Raw genomic sequence first — 19,966 nt, 5'->3', positions numbered from 1 at the left:
AGCCCAGCATAGGGTACACAGGAAGGGAGTGCCAACCCCCCCTCCCTCCACTCTTCCCCCCCCCCTCTCATTCCCACCCCCCCAACCCAGGGCAGGAGCCTCTCTGTTAAAATCACACCGCCTTTATTGGGAGGGGCGTCCCAAACGGACCCCCCCAGCACAACCAAATCCCCTCTGCGGTGCAGTGGGATGGGGCCGATCCAGCCGGACCCTCCAAACCCCCCCCCCCGCGGCATTGAGGGGGGGCTCAGCCCCTCCCTGTGGCCACTCCGAACCAAATCCAGCCCTGTTCTCACGCTCCAGTGCTTCCAGCTTGGCCGTGGCCCTGGAGCTGCCCCCCCCCGGGGACACAGTAAGGGCCCCCCAGACTGGATCCCCATAGGGATGTCGATGCCCCCGGTGCGGGGGGAGGGCACACCCTGAGCCAGGCCTCAGCCAGGGGGGGGTGGGAGAGCTGCCAGCACTGCTCCCCCCCCCCTCAGTTACTTTCCCGAGAGGAAATAATCCAAATTGGTGACATGGAGAGGCCCGGGGGGGGCAGCGGGCGACAGCAGGGGGGTGGCACTCAGCGGGGAACCAGGGGGGCAAAGGGGTACCATTGGGTGCTGCCCCCCACCCTCCAGCTTCGCCCCCCGCTGTGCCCGTGCCCTCTGTTTGTACCTGCAGGAGGTGGGGGGGTTCAGTCAGAGCGGGATGGTGTGTGCCACCCCCCCACCCCCCCCCACCCCTCCGGCACTCACCTCATCCCTATGGCGAAGCAGAGGATGATGGCCAGCAGCAGACTGCCCCCCGCCACCAGGAGGGCGTAGGGGGACGTGGGGGAGCGGACGGCGGCCTCCAGCACAGCTCCTGCAGCATAGGGGGGGGGGGTGGGGGTCGGTGATGGGGTTGGGGGGGGTCCCAGCCCCCCACGGAGCCCCCAGCTCAATCCTCACCCCCGGCATCATCAGCAGTGTCATCACCAAAGAGCTCGGGTGGCAGCGTGGCCCCATAGCCGTAGGGATCATCCTCAGCAGGGAACTGCAGGGACAGCAGAAGGGGCACAGTGGGGATTTTTGGGGGGGGGGAGGGTTGCTATGGGGCAGCCCCACACAGACACACGGTGACACCACCCCCTACCTGCGAGCTGTAGAGCCCCATCTCCGTGACATCCCGGGGCTCTGCAAGGTGAGGTAGGAAGGGGGGGGGGGGTGGGGTGGGGAGCTGTGTGACACACGGACCCCCAGACAGCCCCACAGCTGGGGGGGGGGCACATCCCCACCCTCCCACTATTACCTGTCCAGGGGGTGCCCACCGCCTCCCGGCTCCATTCGCTCCACGCTCCGTGCCCAAACTCCTCCTGTGCCCTCACCTGCACCACGTGCCGCATGCCACGCCAGGCATCACGGATGTCCAACCACGTCCGCGTCACCTGGTCCACCTTTTGGGGGGGGGGGGGGGGGGGGAAACACACACATGGGGCAGTCTGACATACACGCCCTCCTCCTCCCCCCCCATCACCCCCCCATGGCATAGGGGGCTCACCTGGGTGAAGTTCGGGGCCGGCTCGGGGCGGTAGCGCACCTGGAAGCGCAGCCAATAGAAGCGGGGGTCCCAGGAGGGGGGGTAACTCCAGCGCACGCACAGCCGCTGTGGGGAACGCTCCACTGCCTCCACCGTCACGTTCAGGGGGGGGTCCGGCTTCACTGTGGGGTCAGGGGTGTGGGGAACAGCACTGCGGGGCTCAGGGGTCGGGACTGGGGGGTTTGGGGACCAGGGGGATGGGGGTGAAGGGAGGCAGCAAATGGGACGCTGGGGGGGTTGGGGAGTGGGACACTGTGGGGCTGAGGGGTCAGCATGGGGGGCTCAGGGATAAGGGAGCTGGGGGGGGTTGGGGGCAGGGCCACTGCAGAGCTCAGGGGTCAGAAGTGGGGGGCTCAAAACAGAGCACTGGGGGGGATTGGGGACTGGAGACTCTGGAAGTGGGGTACCATGGGGACTCAGGCATCAGTATTGGGGGGGTTTGGGGATGTGAGCACCACGAGGTTTGGGGACCTCCCCCTGGGTAACCCCCCTGGGGACCCCCTGAGGGCTCAGGGATGGGGACACCATGGGGACTGGGGACCAAGACAGTGTCAGACTCAGAGGTCAGCACGGGGGGAGGGGCTCAGGGATGCAGGCAACATTTGGGGACGTGGGGGCTTGGAGATGGGGACATGGGGAACTTTGGGGACCAGGGCAGTGCAGGGCTCAGGGATCAGCATGGGAGGGGGCTGGGGGGTGTGGGAACCATAAAGTTTGGGGAGCCGGGGACTCAGGGCTGGGGACATGGGGAGCTTTGGGGTCCAGGGCAGTGTCAGACTCAGGGATCAGCACTGGGGGGGGGGGGCGGGGAGGCAGGCACCACGAGGTTTGGGAACCTGGGGACTCAGGGATGGGGACATGGGGAGCTTTGGGGATCGGGACGGTGCAGGGATCAGGAATCGGTATGGGAAGGAGTTGGGGGATGCGAGCACCACGAGGTTTGGGGACCTGGGGGCTTGGAGATGGGGACACAGGGAGCTTTGGGGACCAGGGCAGTGTCAGACTCAGGGATCAGCACTGGGGGGGTTGGAGATGGGGACACCACGAGGTTTGGCAACCTGTAGACAGGGACACGGGGAGCTTTGGGGTCCAGGGCAGTGCAGGGCTCAGGGATCAGCACGGGGGGGTTTGGGGATGAGGGCACCACGAGCTCTGGGCTCTGGGGGTCCCGGGGCCGGGCACTCACGGATGCCATTGAGGGTGAAGATGCGGTCCTCCGCGGCGGCGCTCCCCGCGCGGCTGCTGACGCAGACGGACACCACGAGGGCTTTGGTGTCGTCGGTGCCGGGCGGAACCTTCACCCGGCAGACGAATTTCTGCGCCGCGGAGTAGAAGTGGCACCGCTGCTCCGTCGCGTTCTCCATTGTGAACCTGGGCGGGGGGCGGGGGGGGGGGGGGGCGGGGCACAGGGATGTGGCACCAGGGGGGTCACGAGGCAGCCCACCTCCCCCCCCCTCCCCTCCAGTGGGGAATGGCTCACGGGGATGGGGATATGGGGGGCGGGACCCTCACCTGCGCTTCATCCATAGCACCGCTCGCGTGCCCGGAGCCGGCGATGCGCGCGGCCGCCACTCGCAGAGCACATCTTTGTCGTGGCTGCGCCGGGAGCAGGAAACGTGGGGGGGCTCGGGGGGCTCTGTGGGGCAGTGAGGTGCTGCAGAAGGAGTGTGGGGGGCCGGAGGGGGGGGGGGGGGGGGTGGGGGTCTCAACACCCGGACCCACACCGCCACGCACCCACCTTCCACCAGCAGGCGCACGGTGCGCAGCGTGTGACCCCCCAGGTGGCAGCTGTACCGCCCGGCGTCCTCCGGCCGCAGCCCCCCCAGCAGCAGCGCGTTGCCCCCCCCCAGCGCCCTCCGCCTCCCAGACCACAGCACGGTGCCGTTGGGCGGCTCCCGTTCCCGGCACAGCAGCGTCACGTTGGCTCCGGGGCGGCCCAGCACCGTGTCCTGCGGCAGCGCTGGGAGCAATGGGGGGGAAGGGGAAGTCAGAAGGTGCCCCCAAAGCTCCCGGCGTCCCCGAAGCCCCCCCGGTGTTCCCCATCCCTCTGCCCCCCCAAAGCCCCCCCTTTGTCCCCGAAGCCCCTCAGCTTCCTCTGCCTCCAAAGCCCCTCAGTGTCCCTCATCTGTTCACACCCTGAAGCCCCCCACTGTCCCCTGCCCACCTGCTCCCCAAAGTCCCCTGGTGTCCCTGAAGCCCCCCCAGTGTCCCCCCATCCATCTGCCCCCCAAAGCCCCCCCTGGGTCCCCTACCCCCAGAGCCCCCTGTTGCCCCAAATCCCCCCAATGTACGCTACCCCTAAAGCCACCCCCCCATATCCCCTACACCCAAAGCCCCCCGGTGTCCCTGACACCCCTATGTCCTCCATCCATCTGCCCCCCAAAGCCTCCCTGTGCCCCTGGAGCCCCCCAGCATCCCCAAACTCCCCCAGTGTCCTCTGCCACCAACGCCCCCCAATGCCCCTCATGTGTTTGCTCCCAGAAGACCCCCAGTGTCCCCCCCATCCATCCGTCCCCCAAAGCCCCCCGTGTCCCCTACCCCCAAAAGCCCCCTGGTGCCCCTGAAACCCCCATGTCCTCCATCCATCTGCCCCCCAAATCCCCCTGGTACCCCTGAAGCCCCTCCAGTGTCCTCTGCCCCCAAAGCCCCCCAATGTCCCCCATCCATCGGACCCCAAACCCAGTGCCCCTGAAGCCCCCCAAAGCCTCCCGGTGTCTCCTGCACACCTGCTCCCAAACCCCCTTGGTGTCCCCAAAGCCCCCCCCAGCGCCCCCCACCTATTTACCCCTCAAAGCCTCCCCGGCGTCCACACAACCCCCCAACGCCCCCCCCGCGGTGCTCCCTGCACCCGACCGTGTCAATATTTGCGGTCGCAGCGTTGGATTCGCTGAGCCAGCGGTTCCCCCCCCCCGCGGCCCCCCCACGGCACGCGGCCAGGGCACAACACGGGGCACAGCGAGGGGGGGGTAAAGGGGGTGAGGGGGGTCCTGGGGGGCGGGCGGGGGTTGTGGGGCACCGTGCCGTCTATAGGGCCGTCTATAGGGCTGTGTGTATGGGGCCGAAGGGCAGCGCGGTGCCCCGTCCCGTCCCCGCAGAGGTCAGCGCGGATCCGGTGCTTCCCGGCAGCTCTCGGGGCTGAGCCGGGACGGCAGCAGCACCCAACCGGAGCCCGGAACCCGAGCGCTCGGCTTCCCAAAGCTGAACGGTACGGAACTGCAGCACTCGGAACCCAATCGGGACCGCAGAACTCAGACAAAACCCCAACACTGATCACCACCACCCCCCCCCCCCGCCCCCCCCAGCACCAAGGACCCCAGCCAGGACCCAGAGCTCAGGACCCCATAACTCTGACCCCAAAACCCTGACCCTATAACTCCAAACCCTATAACCCAGCCCCCAAAACCCTGACCCTTTAACTCCAAACCCTATAACTCAGCCCCCAAAACCCTGACCCTTTAACTCCAAACTCTATAACCCGGACCCTAAAGCCCTGACCCTATAACTCCAAACCCTATAACCCTGACCCTACAACTCCAGCCCCTATAATTCCGACCCTACAACCCAAACCCTATAATCCTGACCCCGTAACCCACACCCTGGAACCCCATAACCCTACAACCCACACCTCCAGGACCCCAAACACCCCTCACCCGGTGGGGCAGAGTAAGGGGGGGGGGCAGGGGGGGGGAAGTCCCGCGTAGGTCCCTAACCCTGCCCCTAACCCTAACCCTGCCCCCTCCCACTCCCCCCGCCCGCCCCCGCGGAGCACCGCAGCGTTCGGGAATCCCCCCCCACGGGGGACACCGGGAACCCCCCCCGTCGGAACGACCCCCGCCCCACCGTACTCACCCACGGGGCCGCAGCGCCGTCGGGGCGCGGAGGAGGCGGCGGTGAGGAGGAGCAGCGCGGCGCGGAGCAGCCCCGGGGGCCGCGCCATCCGCGGGGGGAGAGCGGAGCTCCGAACCCCCCCGGACGGCAGCGGAGCATCGGCGGAACGCGGCGTTAGGAACGCGGTGCGGGGGCGGCCCCGCACGTGCACTCCCGGGGGGGGGAACGGCTCCGCCTCCCGCAGCGCTGCGCACCGCCCCCCCTCCCCAGAGGGACTGGGGCTGACCCCGGGGGGCGGGGCGGGGCGGACCTATAGCTGCCCTCCCCAGCGCCCATAGCTTAACCCCCCCCCCCCCCCTCCGACACCTATAGCTTAACCCTCCCAAGCACCTAGCACCTCTAGTTGCCCCCCCAGCACCTAAAACTGCCCACCCCTCCCGGCACCTATAGCTTAACCCCCCCCCCCCAGCACCTATAGCTTAACCCCCTCAGCACCTATAGCTGCCTCCCCACAGCACCTATAGCTTAACCCCTCCGACACCTATAGCTTAACCCCCCCCCCACCGACACCTATAGCTTAACCCCCCCGGCACCTATAGCTGCCCCCCCAACACCTATAGATGCCTCCCCACAGCACCTATAGCTTAACCCCTCCGACACCTATAGCTTAACCCCCCCCCCCCCCCCCCACCAACACCTATAGCTTAACCCTCCCAAGCACCTATAGTTGCCCCCCCAGCACCTAAAACTGCCCACCTCTCCCAGCAGCTATAGCTTAACCCCCCCCAGCACCTATAGCTTAACCCCCTCAGCACCTATAGTTGCCCTCCCCCCCCCCCCCCCCCCCCCCGGCATCTATAGCTTAACCCCCCCGGCACTTATAGCTGCCCCCCCCGACACCTATAGCTTAACACCCCCCCCCCCCAGCATCTATATTTGTCCTCCCAGCACCTATAACTGCCCCCCCCTCTCCCCCCACCACCTATAGCTGCCTATCACCTATCGCTTAACCCCCCCCAGGCACTTATATTTGCCCCCCCCCCCCCCCCCCATGGAGCCATCTGACCCCCCCCCACCCTGGAGCCATTTGGACCAATTTGGTTTTTACGTCTTTGTACCAAAGTTGGTTCTTTTCCTCCGTAGTTTGATGAGTTTTTCCATCATCTCCGATCATTGCCCCCCCCCCGCCCCCCCCCCCTCACCCATAAAACGACAGTCCCACGAGCGCAGCGCTGCGTTGTATGCAGTGTTCCAAAGCCCCACCCCAAAAAGAGCAGAAAATAACCCCAAAACAGCCCAAAATAGCAGCATGGGGCCCGGGGGGGTCCTCTGGTCCCGGGGGGGTCCTTCAGTCTCGTGGGGGGGGGGCGGCCCCGGGGGGCACTGCGGTCCAAATGGGGGGGGGGGGGGGCACAGGGAATGGAGGGGTCCCAGTGAGGGATGGAGGGGCACAGAGTGGGGGGCGATGCCAAGAGAGCCCATAGGAATGGGAGCCTGGGGGCTGTGCCCCCCCCCGGGGCTTTGGGGGTGGGAGGGGGGGAGGAGGAGGAGGAGGAGGAAGGCTCCCCGAAAGCAGAAGGAAGCCAAGGGGTGGGGGGGGGGTGTTGTGCAATGCCCCCACATGGGGTGAATCACGGCCAGCACAACCCAGCCCCGCTTCCCCTTTTCCCACCGCCCGCACACGGGGGGTCCCGATCCCTCAGCTGACCCCCCCCGATCCCTCAGCTGACCCCCCCAATCCCCCCCCCCCACTCCCCCCAAGAAATGAGGCGCTCCGCAAACTTAAAGCTTTTCTTCCTTTGTGGTGGTTTTTCCTTTTTCCCTTTACAGATATATATATATATATATTTATATTTATATATATAAAAAAGAAGACACGTGGGTGAGGGGGGGAGCGGTGCAGGGCGCAGACCCCCGACCCCCCCCCTTGGCCCCCCCCTCCCCACCCCCCCCAGCACAGTGGCTCTGCTGTGATACATTCGTGTGTGATTGGGGGTGGGGACGGCCACGGTGTGAAGGCTGAGAACGGAGCAGCCCCTCCCCCAGGGTTGGGTTGGGGGGTGAAGTGTGGGGGGGGGGGGTGTGAGGAGGTGGGGGGGGGGGGCACAGTGTCCATTCATCCCAACCAGGGATGGGGAACGGTTCTTTTTTGGTTACACTGCAACAGTCCGACCTCCTCCATACCTCAGCACCGGGGTCCGCACGGCCCCCCTGAGCGTAATAGGGGGGTCCCATCCCCCCCAAATCCATACGATGGCACAGGGTGGGATGGGCCCCCCCCCAACGGCAGCACAGCGGGGCGATGCTCAGCCCTTGGCTGCGGTGTCGGGGCTGCTCTCGCCGCCCTTCTTCCTGCGCAGGGTTTCGATCCACGCGGCGCCGGGGCGGGCGGTGAAGCCAGACAGGGCCAGGGAGCTGAGGCGCATGTTCTTCCCCGACATGATGAGCTCCCCAAAACCCTCCTGGTGGGAGAAGGCGTAACCGGAGCGCCGCGACCCCCCCCCCGCAGCCCCCACGGCGGGCGCAGCGGTGTTGGGGCTTCTGCTTCTTGCGCACCAGTTGGGTGTAGCGCACCTGGAGACGGGGGGAGGGGGTGGGGTGAGAGGGGGGTAGGGTGAGAGGGGGGGGTGAGGGGCACAGCGCAGCCCCCCCCCGACCCCCCCTCACCCCGCGGCCGTACCGTGTCTGAGAGTTCAGGCTTCAGGTCCAGCTTGAGGAAGCGGAAGGCCACGACAGGCATGATGCACACCACGGTGGTGAGAGCGATGGTCAGCCAGACGGTGGGCTGCGCCAGCGTGTTCTGTGCGTTGCCTGGGGGAGGGGGTGTGAGAAAGAGGGGGGGGGTGGAGGGGGGGTCGGTGGGGCAGCTTTCAGCCCCAGGGCCTCACAGAGCAGTGAGGAGGGTGCTGAGCAGGGAGGGCTCACCCACGAAGCGGAACTGATTGGGGAACATCTGGAAGAGGCCGTCGCTGTGCATGGCGAAGAGAATGGCGAAGTAGGCGGCCAGGCTGCCCCAGATGAAGAAGTGGTTGATGGCGGTCCAGAAGCCCGTGTCCAACCCGATCTGGGGGAGGGGGGAGGAGGAGGGTCACGGGGGGGGCCATGGGGCTCTGAGTGAGGCCGGGGGCCGGGGAAGGGGGGGACAGACCTCACCTGAACACTGACGACGATGACGAGGGAGGTGGCGACGGTGACGGCGAAGGACTGATAGTCGGCCAGCTGCGCCCCGTCGTCACGCGTGGCGTCGGCGAAGACGCCGTAGGGGATGAAGAACATGAGCACGGAGGTGTAGATGCCCTGGGCGATGCAGATGAAGAACTCACGCTTGTTGAAGAGCAGGTTGAGCTGGCCGGGCTCGTACAGCTTGGGGTACTCCATGCTCCGCTGCTCCGGCACGTCCTGAGGGCACGTGGCACGCTGGCACCTCCCTCAGTGCTGCGTGCTGGGGCTGAGCTGGCCCTGACAGCAGCAGCAGTGGGACAAGGACAGCACCCAGAGACCCCCCCCTGGGCTCACCCTACCTGATCAAAGACCCCCATGGCCAGCACAGGCAGTGAGGTGTAGACGATGTTGTACAGCGTGATGAAGTACTGATCGTACACCGTCTGCAAAGCACAGAGGGCTCAGAGCGGTGCCCAAACCCCCCCCCAGTGCCCCACACAGCCCCGTGGGTCCCCGAACAGTGGGTGCTGCTGCCACCACGTGGCAGCCGGGGTGACATGGAGCTGTGGGATGGGGGGCACAAGGCTGGGGGGCACAGGATTGGGGGGACACAGCCCACCTGAGCCGAGAAGCCGCAGAAGAAGCCGAACCAGAAGTGGACCATGGTGAAGGCGAAGTTCTTGTAGAAGAAGTAGCAGAGGAACTTGCACATGCGGAGGTAGGACCAGCGCCCGTGCACCAGGAGCAGGCGCTGCAGGAACTTGAACTGTGAGAAGGAGTAGTCGGAGGCCAGCACTGCCTGGATGCCCTCCTGCCCGCTGATGCCCACCCCGATGTGTGCGGCTGCGGAAGAGGGGCACAGGGTGAGCGGCACAGGGTGGCACCCAGGGTGGCACCCCAGGGGGGACGGGACAGCAGCAGGGGGGACCCGGCCCCCTCCCACGCTTGCTGGGCCCCAGGACTCACTCTTGATCATGCTGACGTCGTTGGCCCCATCCCCAATGGCCAAAGTCACCGCCTTCTTGTACTTCTTGACCAGCTCCACCACCTGTGCCTTCTGCAGGGGCGTCACACGGCAGCAGATGACGGCCTTGCAGGCGCACGCCGTCTCCAAGAACTCCACCTCCATGTCTGCCTCCAGCGCGTGGGCCTGGGAGGGGAGCGTGGGGCCGGGTGAGGCCAGACCCACAGCCAGGGGGCACCAGACCGCGGTTAGAGGGGGATCAGACCCACAGCAGGCAGGGCACTGCGTCCAGCTCGCCGCTCCCTACCAGGCTGTGCCCGTTGATGACCAGAGCGTATTCACCCGCGATGGCTTCCAGCACAGAGGTGAGCTTAGAAGAGGAGAGTTTCTCCTGGTAGGAGAAGCCGTTGCCCATGGAGCGTGATCCATCCATCATCTTCTCCCGGGCTTTCCTGAGGAGTAAGTGAGGGGTGGTCAGGGGGGGGTCTGCTCGGACTGCCTGAGCACCCCCAGCACCTCCATCCTCACCTGAGCTCCTCGCGCACCTCCAGCACGGTGTGGCCCGTGACCACGAACACCTCCGTCATGTCATCTGTCAGCATCTTGCAGGAGTAGCCGATGTTCACCGCTGTTTCTGCACAAGGGGAACCTGGGGCTGAGCAGAGGGGAACGTGTGCCCCACATCGCTGCCCTCGCAGATGGGACCCGGCCCATGACTGCCCTCATCTCCAGCAGCGCTGCGCCTCACCCTGCTTGTCCCCCGTCAGCACCCAGATCTTGATGTTGGCCAGCGTCAGGATGGCGATGGTTTCGGGGACGCCCTGCTGCAGTTTGTCCTCGATGGCCGTGGCTCCAAGCAGCTGCGGGACAAGGACAGGTGAGGGCTCAGCACAGGCTGCCCTCAGGGCCCCCCCGTCCCCACATTCCCAGCCCACACACCGTCATGTCGCGCTCCACCTCGTCGTACAGCCGGGCCAGGCGGTCCTCGCGGGCCTCGGGGGCTCCACTGGCACGGCGCAGCCGCTCAGCCCAGTCCTCATAGTAGCTCTCCTCCAGGTCCTTGCAGGCCAACACCAGCGTCCGCAGCCCCTCGCCAGCGTATTCCTGCGAGCGGCCACAGCTGGGCACAGACAGACCCCAAGAGCATCCCCACACCTCGATCCCCACAGGACGCGGCCCCTCCCCAGCCCTGCCTGCTGCCCCCCACCCCGCTCACATTCAGGTGGTCGGTGGTGACGTTGGTCAGGTCCTGGTTGGAGGGGTGCAGGCGCTCCAGCAGGATGGTGTCAGCGCCTTTACAGTACAGCCGGATCTTGCCCTCAGGGCTGCGCACTGCAGGAAGGGGGGGGACAGGCTGCCAGGCTCAGGGGTGCAGGAGCAGACCCTCCTCCAAGCCCCAACCACATCCCTGCAGTATCTCCACGCCACGGGGTGCTGTTTCCCAGCACCAGGATGAGCCCGAGCTGCCCAGCCCCACCTCAGCCCACCCCCAAACTCCCCAGCCCTGCTCTCACCGATGACAGACATGCGTTTGCGGATGTTGTTGAAGTCCAGGATGGCCAGCAGCTGGTAGGTGATGGCTCGGCCCAGCTCGTGCACCGTGATGGTTTTGGGCGTGCGGGACCGGAACACGAAGCCGAAGTTCCTGGCAGCTGTGACCAACGCCCCCTCGTCTGGGGACTGCGCCTTGTAGTACAGCTCCCCTGAGGGCAGGGGACAGCAGGGGCTCAGCGCCACTTCCCACGCTGTGTGGGCAGCCCTGCCCTCCTCACCCACCTTCGCTCTTCTCCTCGGACATGACGGTGTGGCAGAGCGAGAGCAGGCGGAAGAACTCGTGCACGTGGGGGTCCCCCAGCTGGACGGCCTCCAGCAGGCTGGGGTCCCAGAACTGGAACCCCGGGTCCGCCAGGGGGTTGAAGGAGAAGTCGACGGGCTCCGGCCTCTGGCAGGGACCGAGGAGGGGTCACCCCACGGCACACAGCACCCCGCAGCCCAGGGCTGGGCACAGCGCCCTCACCTCTCCCAGCTCCACGTTGTGACCCAGCACGTCCTGCACGTCGCCTGCAAAACGGGACGTGGGGTGAACCAAGGGGCCGAGCACTGCAGGCCTACTGCCACCCACACACAGGACTGCTGTGGGGCGGCACAGTCTCACAGCGCTGAGGTGGTCCCCCCCCCGAACTGCCCCAGGAGGAGCAGATGGATACCCCAAGGCAGGAGGGGCGCTGGGGCACCCACACCCCACGGGACACCCGGTGCACCCCCCGTGCTCACCGTAGCTGTGCCCATTCACGGAGCACTTGCTGAAGACCATGATGTTCTGGGTGAGGGTGCCAGTCTTGTCGGAGAAGATGTACTCCACCTGCCCCAGCTCCTCGTTGAGGGTGGTGGTCCGCGCCTCAGCCGGCGTCCGGCGCTTGGCACAGTACATCTTCTTGTCCCAGTTGATGAAGTAGCTGTGCCCGAGGCGGATCACCTCCACGCTGCAGTGGGGAGGGGATGGGGGTCAGTGGGCAGAGTGATGCAGTGCTGAGACAGCGAGGGGCACGCACACCCCCCCACCCCACACACACCCCTGGCACCCGGGGCTCCCCAGCACCCACTGCCCCGCGCCCTTCCCCAGGGCTGAGCTCACACCCACTCCTGCCAACAGCCACCGCCACGGCTCGGGATGTGGGGCTGGGACTGCAGGGCTCCCCGGGCATCTCGCACACCTGCGCACCCCCAAACCGCCCCCCCCGGCCCCCAGGGCAGACAGCAACGAGCTAGTGGGAGGGGTGGGGGTGACACGTTCTTACCTCGGGGCTAAGGGTGACAGAACCCATGCTGGGGAACGAAAAGAGAGAGAAATTAAAAGAGAGAGAGAAGGGGACAGTGCAGGAGCCTGGGAGCTGCGGGAGGGCAGAGCAAAATAACCAGCGTGCAGCCAGGGCAGGGAGACAGGAGCAGCCAGACAGATGCAGCCGGGGGGGGGGCCACGGACCCACCTGGTCTCAGGCCTTGGAGGACCCCCCAGGGCAGACGCAGCCCATCTCCAGCACAGCAGCCCGCACCCACCCCGCACACAGCCCTGCCCCGGGGTCCCCATCTCTTCCTCCCCTCTCCAGAGGACCCCCTGCTATTGGAGCCCGCCCCTTGCATCCCCCTGCCCAGCCCCACGGCCCTGCCCCTACCTCACATAGAGCGAGATGGGCACCACGGTGTTGAGGATGATGATGTAGGACCAGAAGGAGAGGAAGCCGGAGAAGACAGCGCTGTGCACCCCCTCGTCCCAGGGCAGGTAGATCTGGAAGCAGACGCCCACCTCGTGCTCCCAGATGGCGTTGCCGATGGCCAGGATCACCCCCATGCACACCAGGAACCCAAAGATCTGGGGACAGGACGGGACGTGAGCCCCAGCCCCACGGCAACGCGCTCCCCCAGGGCTGCACTCCACACACCCAGAGCACCAGCGTGTTCATCAGCCGGTCGATGCTTGTCCGCTTGAATTTGGTCCGCCCGCTGTTCTGCATCAGCTTCGTGTCTGGACCTGGGGCAGAGAGAGGACATCAGCAGACAGACCCCCCCAACCAGCCCTGCAGCACGGCGCTGCCCGGCCTCACACCTCACAGCCCACCTGCGAAGACGACGAGGCCGAAGCACCACTCGGTGTTGCGCAGCACGCAGCCCCGCAGCAGCATGTTCTGGTTGCTCAGGGGGAATTTGTTCTCCTTCCAGTACAGCGTCCCACCAAACTTGTCCAGCTTGTTGTTGGGGGGCTCACAGATCACCTCGCCTGGGCGCACAGGACACCTCGGCTCAGCTCATGCATCTGTTCAGCTCCATCCCAGCTGCTCCCAGCTCCATCCCCTGCCCCGTCCCAGCTGCTCCCAGCTCCATCCCAGTTGCTCCCAGCTCCATCCCCAGCCCTGTCCCAGTCACTTCCAACCCCATCCCCCATTCAGCTCCAGCTCCATCCCAGTCACTCCCAGCTCCATCCCCTGCCCCATCCCAGCTGCTCCCAGCTCCATCCCCAGCCCTGTCCCAGTCACTTCCAACCCCACCCCCAGCTCCATCCCAGTTGCTTTCAGCTCCAGCTCCAGCTCCATCCCAGTCACTCCCAGCTCCATCCCCAAGCCCTCACCCAGTTGCTCCCAGCTCCATCCCAGGAACTCCCAGCTCCATTCCCAAGCCCTGTCTCAGCTGCTCCCAGCTCAATCCCCACCCCCATCCCAATCACTCCCTGCCCCATCCCCAGCTCCATCCCAGTTGCTCCCAGCTCCATCCCAGTTGCTCCCAGCTCCATCCCAGTTGCTCCCAGCTCCATCCCAGCTCCTTCCCCAGCCCTGTCCCCAGCTGCTCCCAGCTCTATCCCCCACCCTGCCCCAGCTGCTCTGCAGGCCCGTCTGCACCCTGGAACCACAGCACCCCACAGACAGCTCTGGTCTCTCCAAACCAAACCCAAGCCAGGCGACAGAGGAAGAACCCCAAGGGCCACCCCGTCACAGAGGACAGGTTTTGGGTACTCACCATCAAACCGTGCCAGCGTGCTGATATCTGCCAGCTCCGAGGTGACGGGGGTGGCCTGCCGCACCTTCATGTTGGTTTCTCTGCAGGAAGGAGCACGGCGTGGGGTGAGCACCAGCCTGGCAGAGCAGCTCATGGCCCGTTTTCCTTCTCACCAAGGCCGAGGACAGCACCTACCCGTCCAGCTCGGCGGTCTCTACGTAGCACAGCCCATGAGGCTCGCTGCTGCAGAGGAGGAGGAGGTCAGCCTGCGGGAGAGACGCGCTGAAGGCTGTGCTGGCACTGAGCTCCCCCCCACCTCTCCCAGGGAAGCCCCCCGCCCCCCACTGCAGCCCCGGGGCCAGCAGGACACCACGTCAGACATCATCACCCCAAGAGCCCACAGATCCCCACAGCCCAAACACTGCTGTCCAACTTCCAGCCTGGGGGACATCCCAACCCCACGAGGTGCCAGCAGTCCGTGTCCCCACACGGCCCAGGCAGCACCGCGCTCATCTCGGGGCCAAACTCACCGCCACAAACTGGTTGTTCTCCAGCTTGATGATGTCCCCGACGCGGACGTTCATCCACTGCTCCTGCCGGAGGCTGCAGAGGGACAGTGTGACAGAGCCAACGCTGCTTCCCCACATTGCCCCGAGCCCACCCCACGTCCCTCCTCCCCGCGACACTCACACTCCGCCGATCAGCACCTGAGACTGCCGGTTGTTCACCTGGTTGTCGCTCTTATGGCGGAACTGGGCGCAGGGGAAGGGGTGGTGGTGGTGTCAGCCACGCACAGGATGGGGTCCCACGCCCACCCCCAGCCCACGCCGTGAGCTGACACCGCTGAGGGGAGCACTCACGTAGTCGTCGGTGGCATCTTTGACGGCCGTGATGGTTAAGACGAGAACCAAAGGCACGATGGTGGTGAACCACGAGAGCGAGGAGATCTGCGGGATCAGCTGGGGATGGCAATGGGGGGGTTATAGGGAGAGGGACGGCCCCAACCTGTACGGGACAGGACGCACCCCCACCTCCCCGGCCCCCCGCACTCACCTGCAGGATGAGGAGGAAAAGGAAATAGGTGTTGGCCACTTCCTGGAACTGCTCAAAGAGGTTGACGGGCAGGAAGGTGACGATGTTGTACTTGGAGGTCTTGATGCAGTTGCTCTGGGGATGGAACGGGTGATGGGGGGCGGGGGGGTGAGGAGGAGCTGAGGCCCTGCAGCTCCAAGCACTGCTCCAGGGCAGGGCTGAGCTCCTGCCCATCCTCACACCATTCCTGCAGCCACATCCCCACACCCCCCCTACCCGGAGCCTGCAGGCAGCGCGGCGGCCAGGCCTGGAGCAGAGCAGCAGCAATAACCTCCACGGAGGGGGAGGGGGGGGTGGGCAAGGTGAGCGCCGCCCCTCCCCCGGCCGCTCCGGAAGCTCATAATTAAGCAGACCCATCGCAGCGCTGCTCTGGGACCGGGCAGAGCGGGGGTTGGGGGCTGCTGGAGGACCCCCACAGGAGCGCAGCGCGACCCCCATCCCCGCAGCTCAGTGCTGCACTCGAGGACACGCGGCTCCTTTCAGCCGTGACCCTCACCGAGCTGGCGGGCATCAAACCCCCCCCCCCCCTGAGCCCCCCAACCCCCCCAGGGGTCGCCGAGGAGCCGGGTGGGGGGAGCGGGGAGGGGGGGGGTCTCCACTCACCGCATACTGGAACTTCTCGTTGTACTCCCGTGCGTTGGCGCGCACCCGGCGCTCCTCCTCTGCAACACAGCGCCGTCAGCCCCCCCACCCCCGGCCCCACCGACCCCCGGGTCCCCCCAACCCGACCCCACCGACCCCAAAGCCTCCGCGCTCCCCCTGTGCACACCGAGACCCCCGGAGGTCCCCCCGGCGCTCCCGGCCCCGTCCCCCCCCGCACCGCGCATCCCCAGGCCCGGCTCCATTCCCCTCCCCGCCCCCACCGACCGACCCCGTCCCCGCCGCCCCTCACACACCGGCTCCCCCCGGGCCCCGGACCCGCGGCCACTTCTCGGGCATCTCCCGGGGCACCGTCATGGCTGCGGGCCCGGGACGCGCCCCGCCGGCGCCATCCCGCGGGGCCGCAGCCGCTGCCGGTGCTGCCCCGGGCCCTCCCCGCCCCGCCCCGCCCCGCCCCGCCGCTGCGGGAGCCGCCGCGTTGCCGTGGCAACGGCCGTCCCGGGCCCACCGCGGCCTAGCGCGGCCTACCGGGCCCACCGCGGCCTACGGGCCCGCCCTCACCTGGAGCCCCGCGGGCCGCGCAGCGCTCCATGACCCCGCGGCCGCGCAGCCCATGGGAGCGGGGCCGGGGCCGGGCCGGGGCCGCTGCGGCCCCACAGCCGCCGCCTCAGCGCCCCATGGCCGCGGCGGTGGGCGGGCGGCGGCGGAAGTGATGCGGGGGGCGGCGGCGGGGAGCGGCCTCCGCGAGGCCGAGGACGGAGCCCCCCCTCCCCGCGACCCCCTCCGGCCCCCGCCGCCCCACGGCACGGACACGCGGCGGCCGCGGCTCGGCTCTTTAATGGGGTCATCCCCGGCGCGGCCTCCGCGGGGCCGTCAGTGCTTGGTCTGCCTGCGTGCTCGGCCGCCGTCCTCCTCCTCCTCCTCCTCGGGGTGGTGGAAGGCCACGAAGAGCTGATAGAGCCCCGTGCCCAGCGCGGCCCCCACCAGCGGGGCCACCACCGGCACCCACCACCACGCGCTGCCCCTGCTGCCAGCGGAGCCGTGGGTGTGGAGCGTCCAAACGGTGCCCCCCCACCTTCCCCCCCGGCCCCACAGCCCGCACCCACCTGAACACCTCGGTGCCCCATCCTGCCAGCAGCGTGAAGAGCCGCGGGCCGAGGTCCCGCGCGGGGTTCATGGGGCAGCCGCAGTTGGAGCCCATGGACACCTCGATGGCGAGCACCAGCAGCGCCACGGCCACCGGCTCCAGGCCTCGCGGCACGGCATGGTTGCGGGTGTCGGTGATGGCCAGGATGCCCGTGATCAGCACCGCCGTGCCCAGCACCTGTGGGCGGCACGGCCTCAGCATGGGGCCATACAGGGCTGTGTGGGGCCATACAGGGCCATACAAGGCCGTGTGGGGCCATATGAGGCCGTGTGGGGCCATACGGGGCCATGCAGGGCCATACGAGGCCGTGTGGGGCCATGCAGGGCCATACGGGCTCGTGTGGGGTCATATGGGGCCATATGTGGCCGTGTGGGGCCATACAGGGCTGTGTGGAGCCATACAGGGCCATTTGTGGCCATACGGGGCCACGTGGGGCCATATACGTGGTTGGACGTGATTTAGAGAGAACCATTGGTGATGGGTGAATGGTTGGACTGGATGATGCTGTGGGTCTTTTCCAACCTTAGCGATTCTATGATTCTATGGTTCTATACGGGGCTGTGTGGGGCCATACGGGGCCGTGTGGGGCCATGTGGGGCCATACAGGGCCGTGTGGAGCCATACAGGGCCACACGGGGCCGTATGGGGCCATGCGGGGCCGTGTGGGGCTGTTGGTCCAGGCTGTTGGTCCATATATGGTGCTATAGGGCCGGCACCCACCTGGTCCAGGAAGCCGTTGGGGAGGGAGAGGTGCTCAGCGGGGTAGGTGGCGAAGATGGACGCCGTCTCCCGTGGCCCGGAGGCGGTGAGGGTCCCGTTGCTGTAGGACCAGATGGCGTCTGCGGGGCAGAGCCGTGCGGCAGCGGAGCCCCCCCGGCTGCGCGCCCACCCACGGCCCCACCGCGGGCTCTGTGTACCGTAATACAGAGCATAGACGGCTGCGGCGGCGATGAAGGACCCGAAGATCTGCACGGCCACGAAGATGGGGAACTTCCACCACGGGAGCTGCCCCAGCAGGGACATGGCGAGGGAGAAAGCCGGGTTCAGGTGGGCCCCTGGGGTGCGGCAGGAGAGGGGCTGGAAGCGGTGCTGGGAGCACGGAGCAGAGCCCCCCCAGCGGAGCTGCAGAGCCCCCAGCCTCACCGGAGACCCCCCCCGCCGTGTAGATGGCCACCATGACGGCCAGCGCGCCCGCCAGCGACGAGGTGATGACGTTCCCTTTGGTCCCGGAGCTGGTGACCATCTGTGCCGCGCCACCCAGCGTGATCAGCTGCAGGACAGGGACACGGCTGCGCCCAGCCCCGCGCTCTGCCCCCACGCAGCACCCTCTCCCCATGGCCGTGTCCCATTGTGAGATGGGCGCAGGGCAGCACGGAGCCGAGGGCTGCTTTGGTGCCTCTTCCCGTGCTGTCTCTGTGCTTCTGCCCACACCCGCTGCCCGGTTCCGGCTCTCCGTGAGGCACGGGGCAGCAGGGAGGCAGTGCCGTTGTTCACGTAGTCAGTGGTGAATAAAAGAAGTTATCAGCGATTGAGTCATAGGCTGCCGCAGGGGAACCTTGGGGCTGGGGGGCACCGGTGGCCAACGTTCACCGCTGCTGGTTTGACTCTGTTCCAGTGCCAAGGCTGTGGAGCTCAACCTTTGGCTGCCCCGGGGCTGGAGGTGTGAAGGCACGCACTGCCCGACTGCACACGCGTGGCAGCAGAGCAGCAGCAGCAGCAGCAGCAGCAAAGGGTGAGTTGCAGCCCGGAAGGCCAACTGTGTTCTGGGCTGCATTAAAAGGGAGGGGGCGGCAGGGAGAGGGAGGTGATTGTGCCCCTCTGCTCGGCTCCTGTGAGGCCCCATCTGCAGTACTACATCCAGGGCTGGGGGTCCCAGCACAGGAAGGATGGGGAGCTGTTGGAGTGGGTCCAGATTAGGGCCACTGAGATGGTCAGAGGGCCACTGAGGTGGTCGGAGGGCCACTGAGAGGGTCAGAGGGCCACTAAGGTGGTCAGAGGGCTGGAGCAGCTCTCCTGTGAGGAAGGCTGGAGGGAACTGGGCTTGTTTAGCCTGGAGGAGAGACGGCTCCGGGGAGACCTCATGGTGGCCTTGCAGTACTTGGAGGGAGCGTATAAACAGGAGGGGAACGGCTGCTGGCATGGGTTGATAGCAGTAGGACAAGGGGGGATGGTTTAAACTGAGACAGGGGAGGTTAAGGTTGGATATGAGGAGGAATTTTGTCCCCCAGAGGTGGTGACGCACTGAACAGGTTGCCCAAGGAGGGGTGGATGCCCCATCCCTGCAGGCATTCCAGGCCAGGCTGGATGTGGCTCTGGGCAGCCTGGGCTGCTGGTTGGCGACCCTGCACACAGCAGGGGTTGGAGCTGATGGGCATTGCGGTCCTTTGCAACCCAGGCCATCCTACGGCTCTATGATTCTATTTCCCTGATGGTAAAACAACAGCTGGGCCGTGGTGAATCGCAGCCTGGGTCCAAGCCAGAGGTGAGTGGGTTTGGGGTCACCGCCATCCCAGCACAGCCCCCCCCCACCCCCAGGCAGCCCCGGAGCTGTGAGACCCCCGTGCTCTGCCCCCACCCCCGCCCCCCTCCCGCCCCCCGCCCCACTCACAATGAGCACGAAGACGGCCAGCAGCTCGGCCAGGCACTCTCGTGCCAGCTGGTTCTGGATGCAGAACAGCACTCGAGTCCTCTTCAGGAAGGACGCATAGTCCATGGTGCCGGCCCAGCACAGACAGCAATGGTAGCACCTGCTGCTTTAACTGCCCGGTTTTATGAGCCCCGGGTTGGGGTGGGTGATAACACTCAGACTTTAAACTAATCTGGACCACGTGCTGCAGTGAGGGGACGTGTGGTACGGACCAGAGTCCCGTGTGGGGCCGTGGGCAGCGGCCGTGGCCCCACTCCACCCGTCCCGGAGGATCTCCTCACCCACACAATCCCGTGCTGCCCCACGTCCTGCTGGGGGAGGTGCCCATCTGCACAGCCCCTCATTCCCTGCCAGGTCCTGGCCCAGCCGCAGCCGCAGGCAGCACTAATGAAAAGCCCTTGGAAAGGCTCCCAGGCCTTGAGAGCACTCAGGGGAGGTGTTAGCGTGGTGCCGGGGAGATAAGGTGGGAAGGAGG

The 19,966-nt window shown here is 66.8% G+C and overlaps 3 protein-coding genes across 10 annotated transcripts; all 3 read right to left on the bottom strand.

Annotated features, from left to right (window-relative positions):
* Window positions 1–106: 106 nt before the first annotated feature.
* On the bottom strand, window positions 107–5,592 carry IL6R (interleukin 6 receptor). Of its 2 annotated transcripts, none has more exons than XM_025143427.3 (10): window positions 5,413–5,592; window positions 3,302–3,523; window positions 3,076–3,217; window positions 2,750–2,934; window positions 1,525–1,685; window positions 1,276–1,420; window positions 1,120–1,160; window positions 936–1,020; window positions 741–849; window positions 107–660 (listed from the first exon to the last, which is right to left on the bottom strand). In XM_025143427.3, the coding sequence occupies exons 1-10, from the start codon at window positions 5,498–5,500 to the stop codon at window positions 483–485; spliced, it is 1,356 nt and encodes a 451-aa protein (XP_024999195.2). In that variant the 5' UTR covers window positions 5,501–5,592; the 3' UTR covers window positions 107–482. The 2 variants fall into 2 exon arrangements, with proteins under 2 accessions (XP_024999195.2, NP_001038140.1); NM_001044675.2 differs by having other exon boundaries at window positions 3,076–3,199.
* A 1,966-nt stretch (window positions 5,593–7,558) lies between these two features.
* Window positions 7,559–16,123, bottom strand: ATP8B2 (ATPase phospholipid transporting 8B2). The gene is given in 28 exon segments (XM_040652605.2): window positions 7,559–7,898; window positions 7,900–7,965; window positions 8,072–8,202; window positions 8,317–8,455; window positions 8,545–8,790; window positions 8,913–8,996; window positions 9,173–9,396; window positions 9,520–9,703; window positions 9,825–9,969; window positions 10,046–10,151; window positions 10,266–10,377; window positions 10,457–10,621; window positions 10,734–10,849; window positions 11,032–11,220; window positions 11,294–11,459; window positions 11,535–11,578; window positions 11,792–12,000; window positions 12,691–12,887; window positions 12,958–13,046; window positions 13,134–13,292; window positions 14,027–14,106; window positions 14,201–14,271; window positions 14,536–14,608; window positions 14,696–14,757; window positions 14,866–14,964; window positions 15,059–15,172; window positions 15,701–15,759; window positions 15,994–16,123. Coding segments are annotated over 28 exon segments (3,591 nt in total). The 5' UTR covers window positions 16,055–16,123; the 3' UTR covers window positions 7,559–7,697.
* A 395-nt stretch (window positions 16,124–16,518) lies between these two features.
* On the bottom strand, window positions 16,519–19,629 carry AQP10 (aquaporin 10). Of its 7 annotated transcripts, none has more exons than XM_015298601.4 (6): window positions 19,453–19,629; window positions 17,988–18,498; window positions 17,762–17,899; window positions 17,565–17,683; window positions 16,804–17,021; window positions 16,519–16,724 (listed from the first exon to the last, which is right to left on the bottom strand). In XM_015298601.4, the coding sequence occupies exons 2-6, from the start codon at window positions 18,178–18,180 to the stop codon at window positions 16,571–16,573; spliced, it is 822 nt and encodes a 273-aa protein (XP_015154087.1). In that variant the 5' UTR covers window positions 18,181–18,498; window positions 19,453–19,629; the 3' UTR covers window positions 16,519–16,570. The 7 variants fall into 7 exon arrangements, with proteins under 7 accessions (XP_015154087.1, XP_015154084.1, XP_015154085.1 ...); XM_015298598.4 differs by having other exon boundaries at window positions 17,988–18,114; XM_015298599.4 differs by having other exon boundaries at window positions 16,519–16,721; window positions 17,988–18,114.
* Window positions 19,630–19,966: the final 337 nt, after the last annotated feature.

The sequence above is a fragment of the Gallus gallus genome, chromosome 25, assembly GCF_016699485.2.
Source record: "Gallus gallus isolate bGalGal1 chromosome 25, bGalGal1.mat.broiler.GRCg7b, whole genome shotgun sequence".
Lineage (NCBI taxonomy): Eukaryota > Metazoa > Chordata > Aves > Galliformes > Phasianidae > Gallus > Gallus gallus.
The sequence above is the reverse complement of the archived record's forward strand: the minus strand, read 5'-3'. Positions and strand labels throughout refer to the sequence as shown.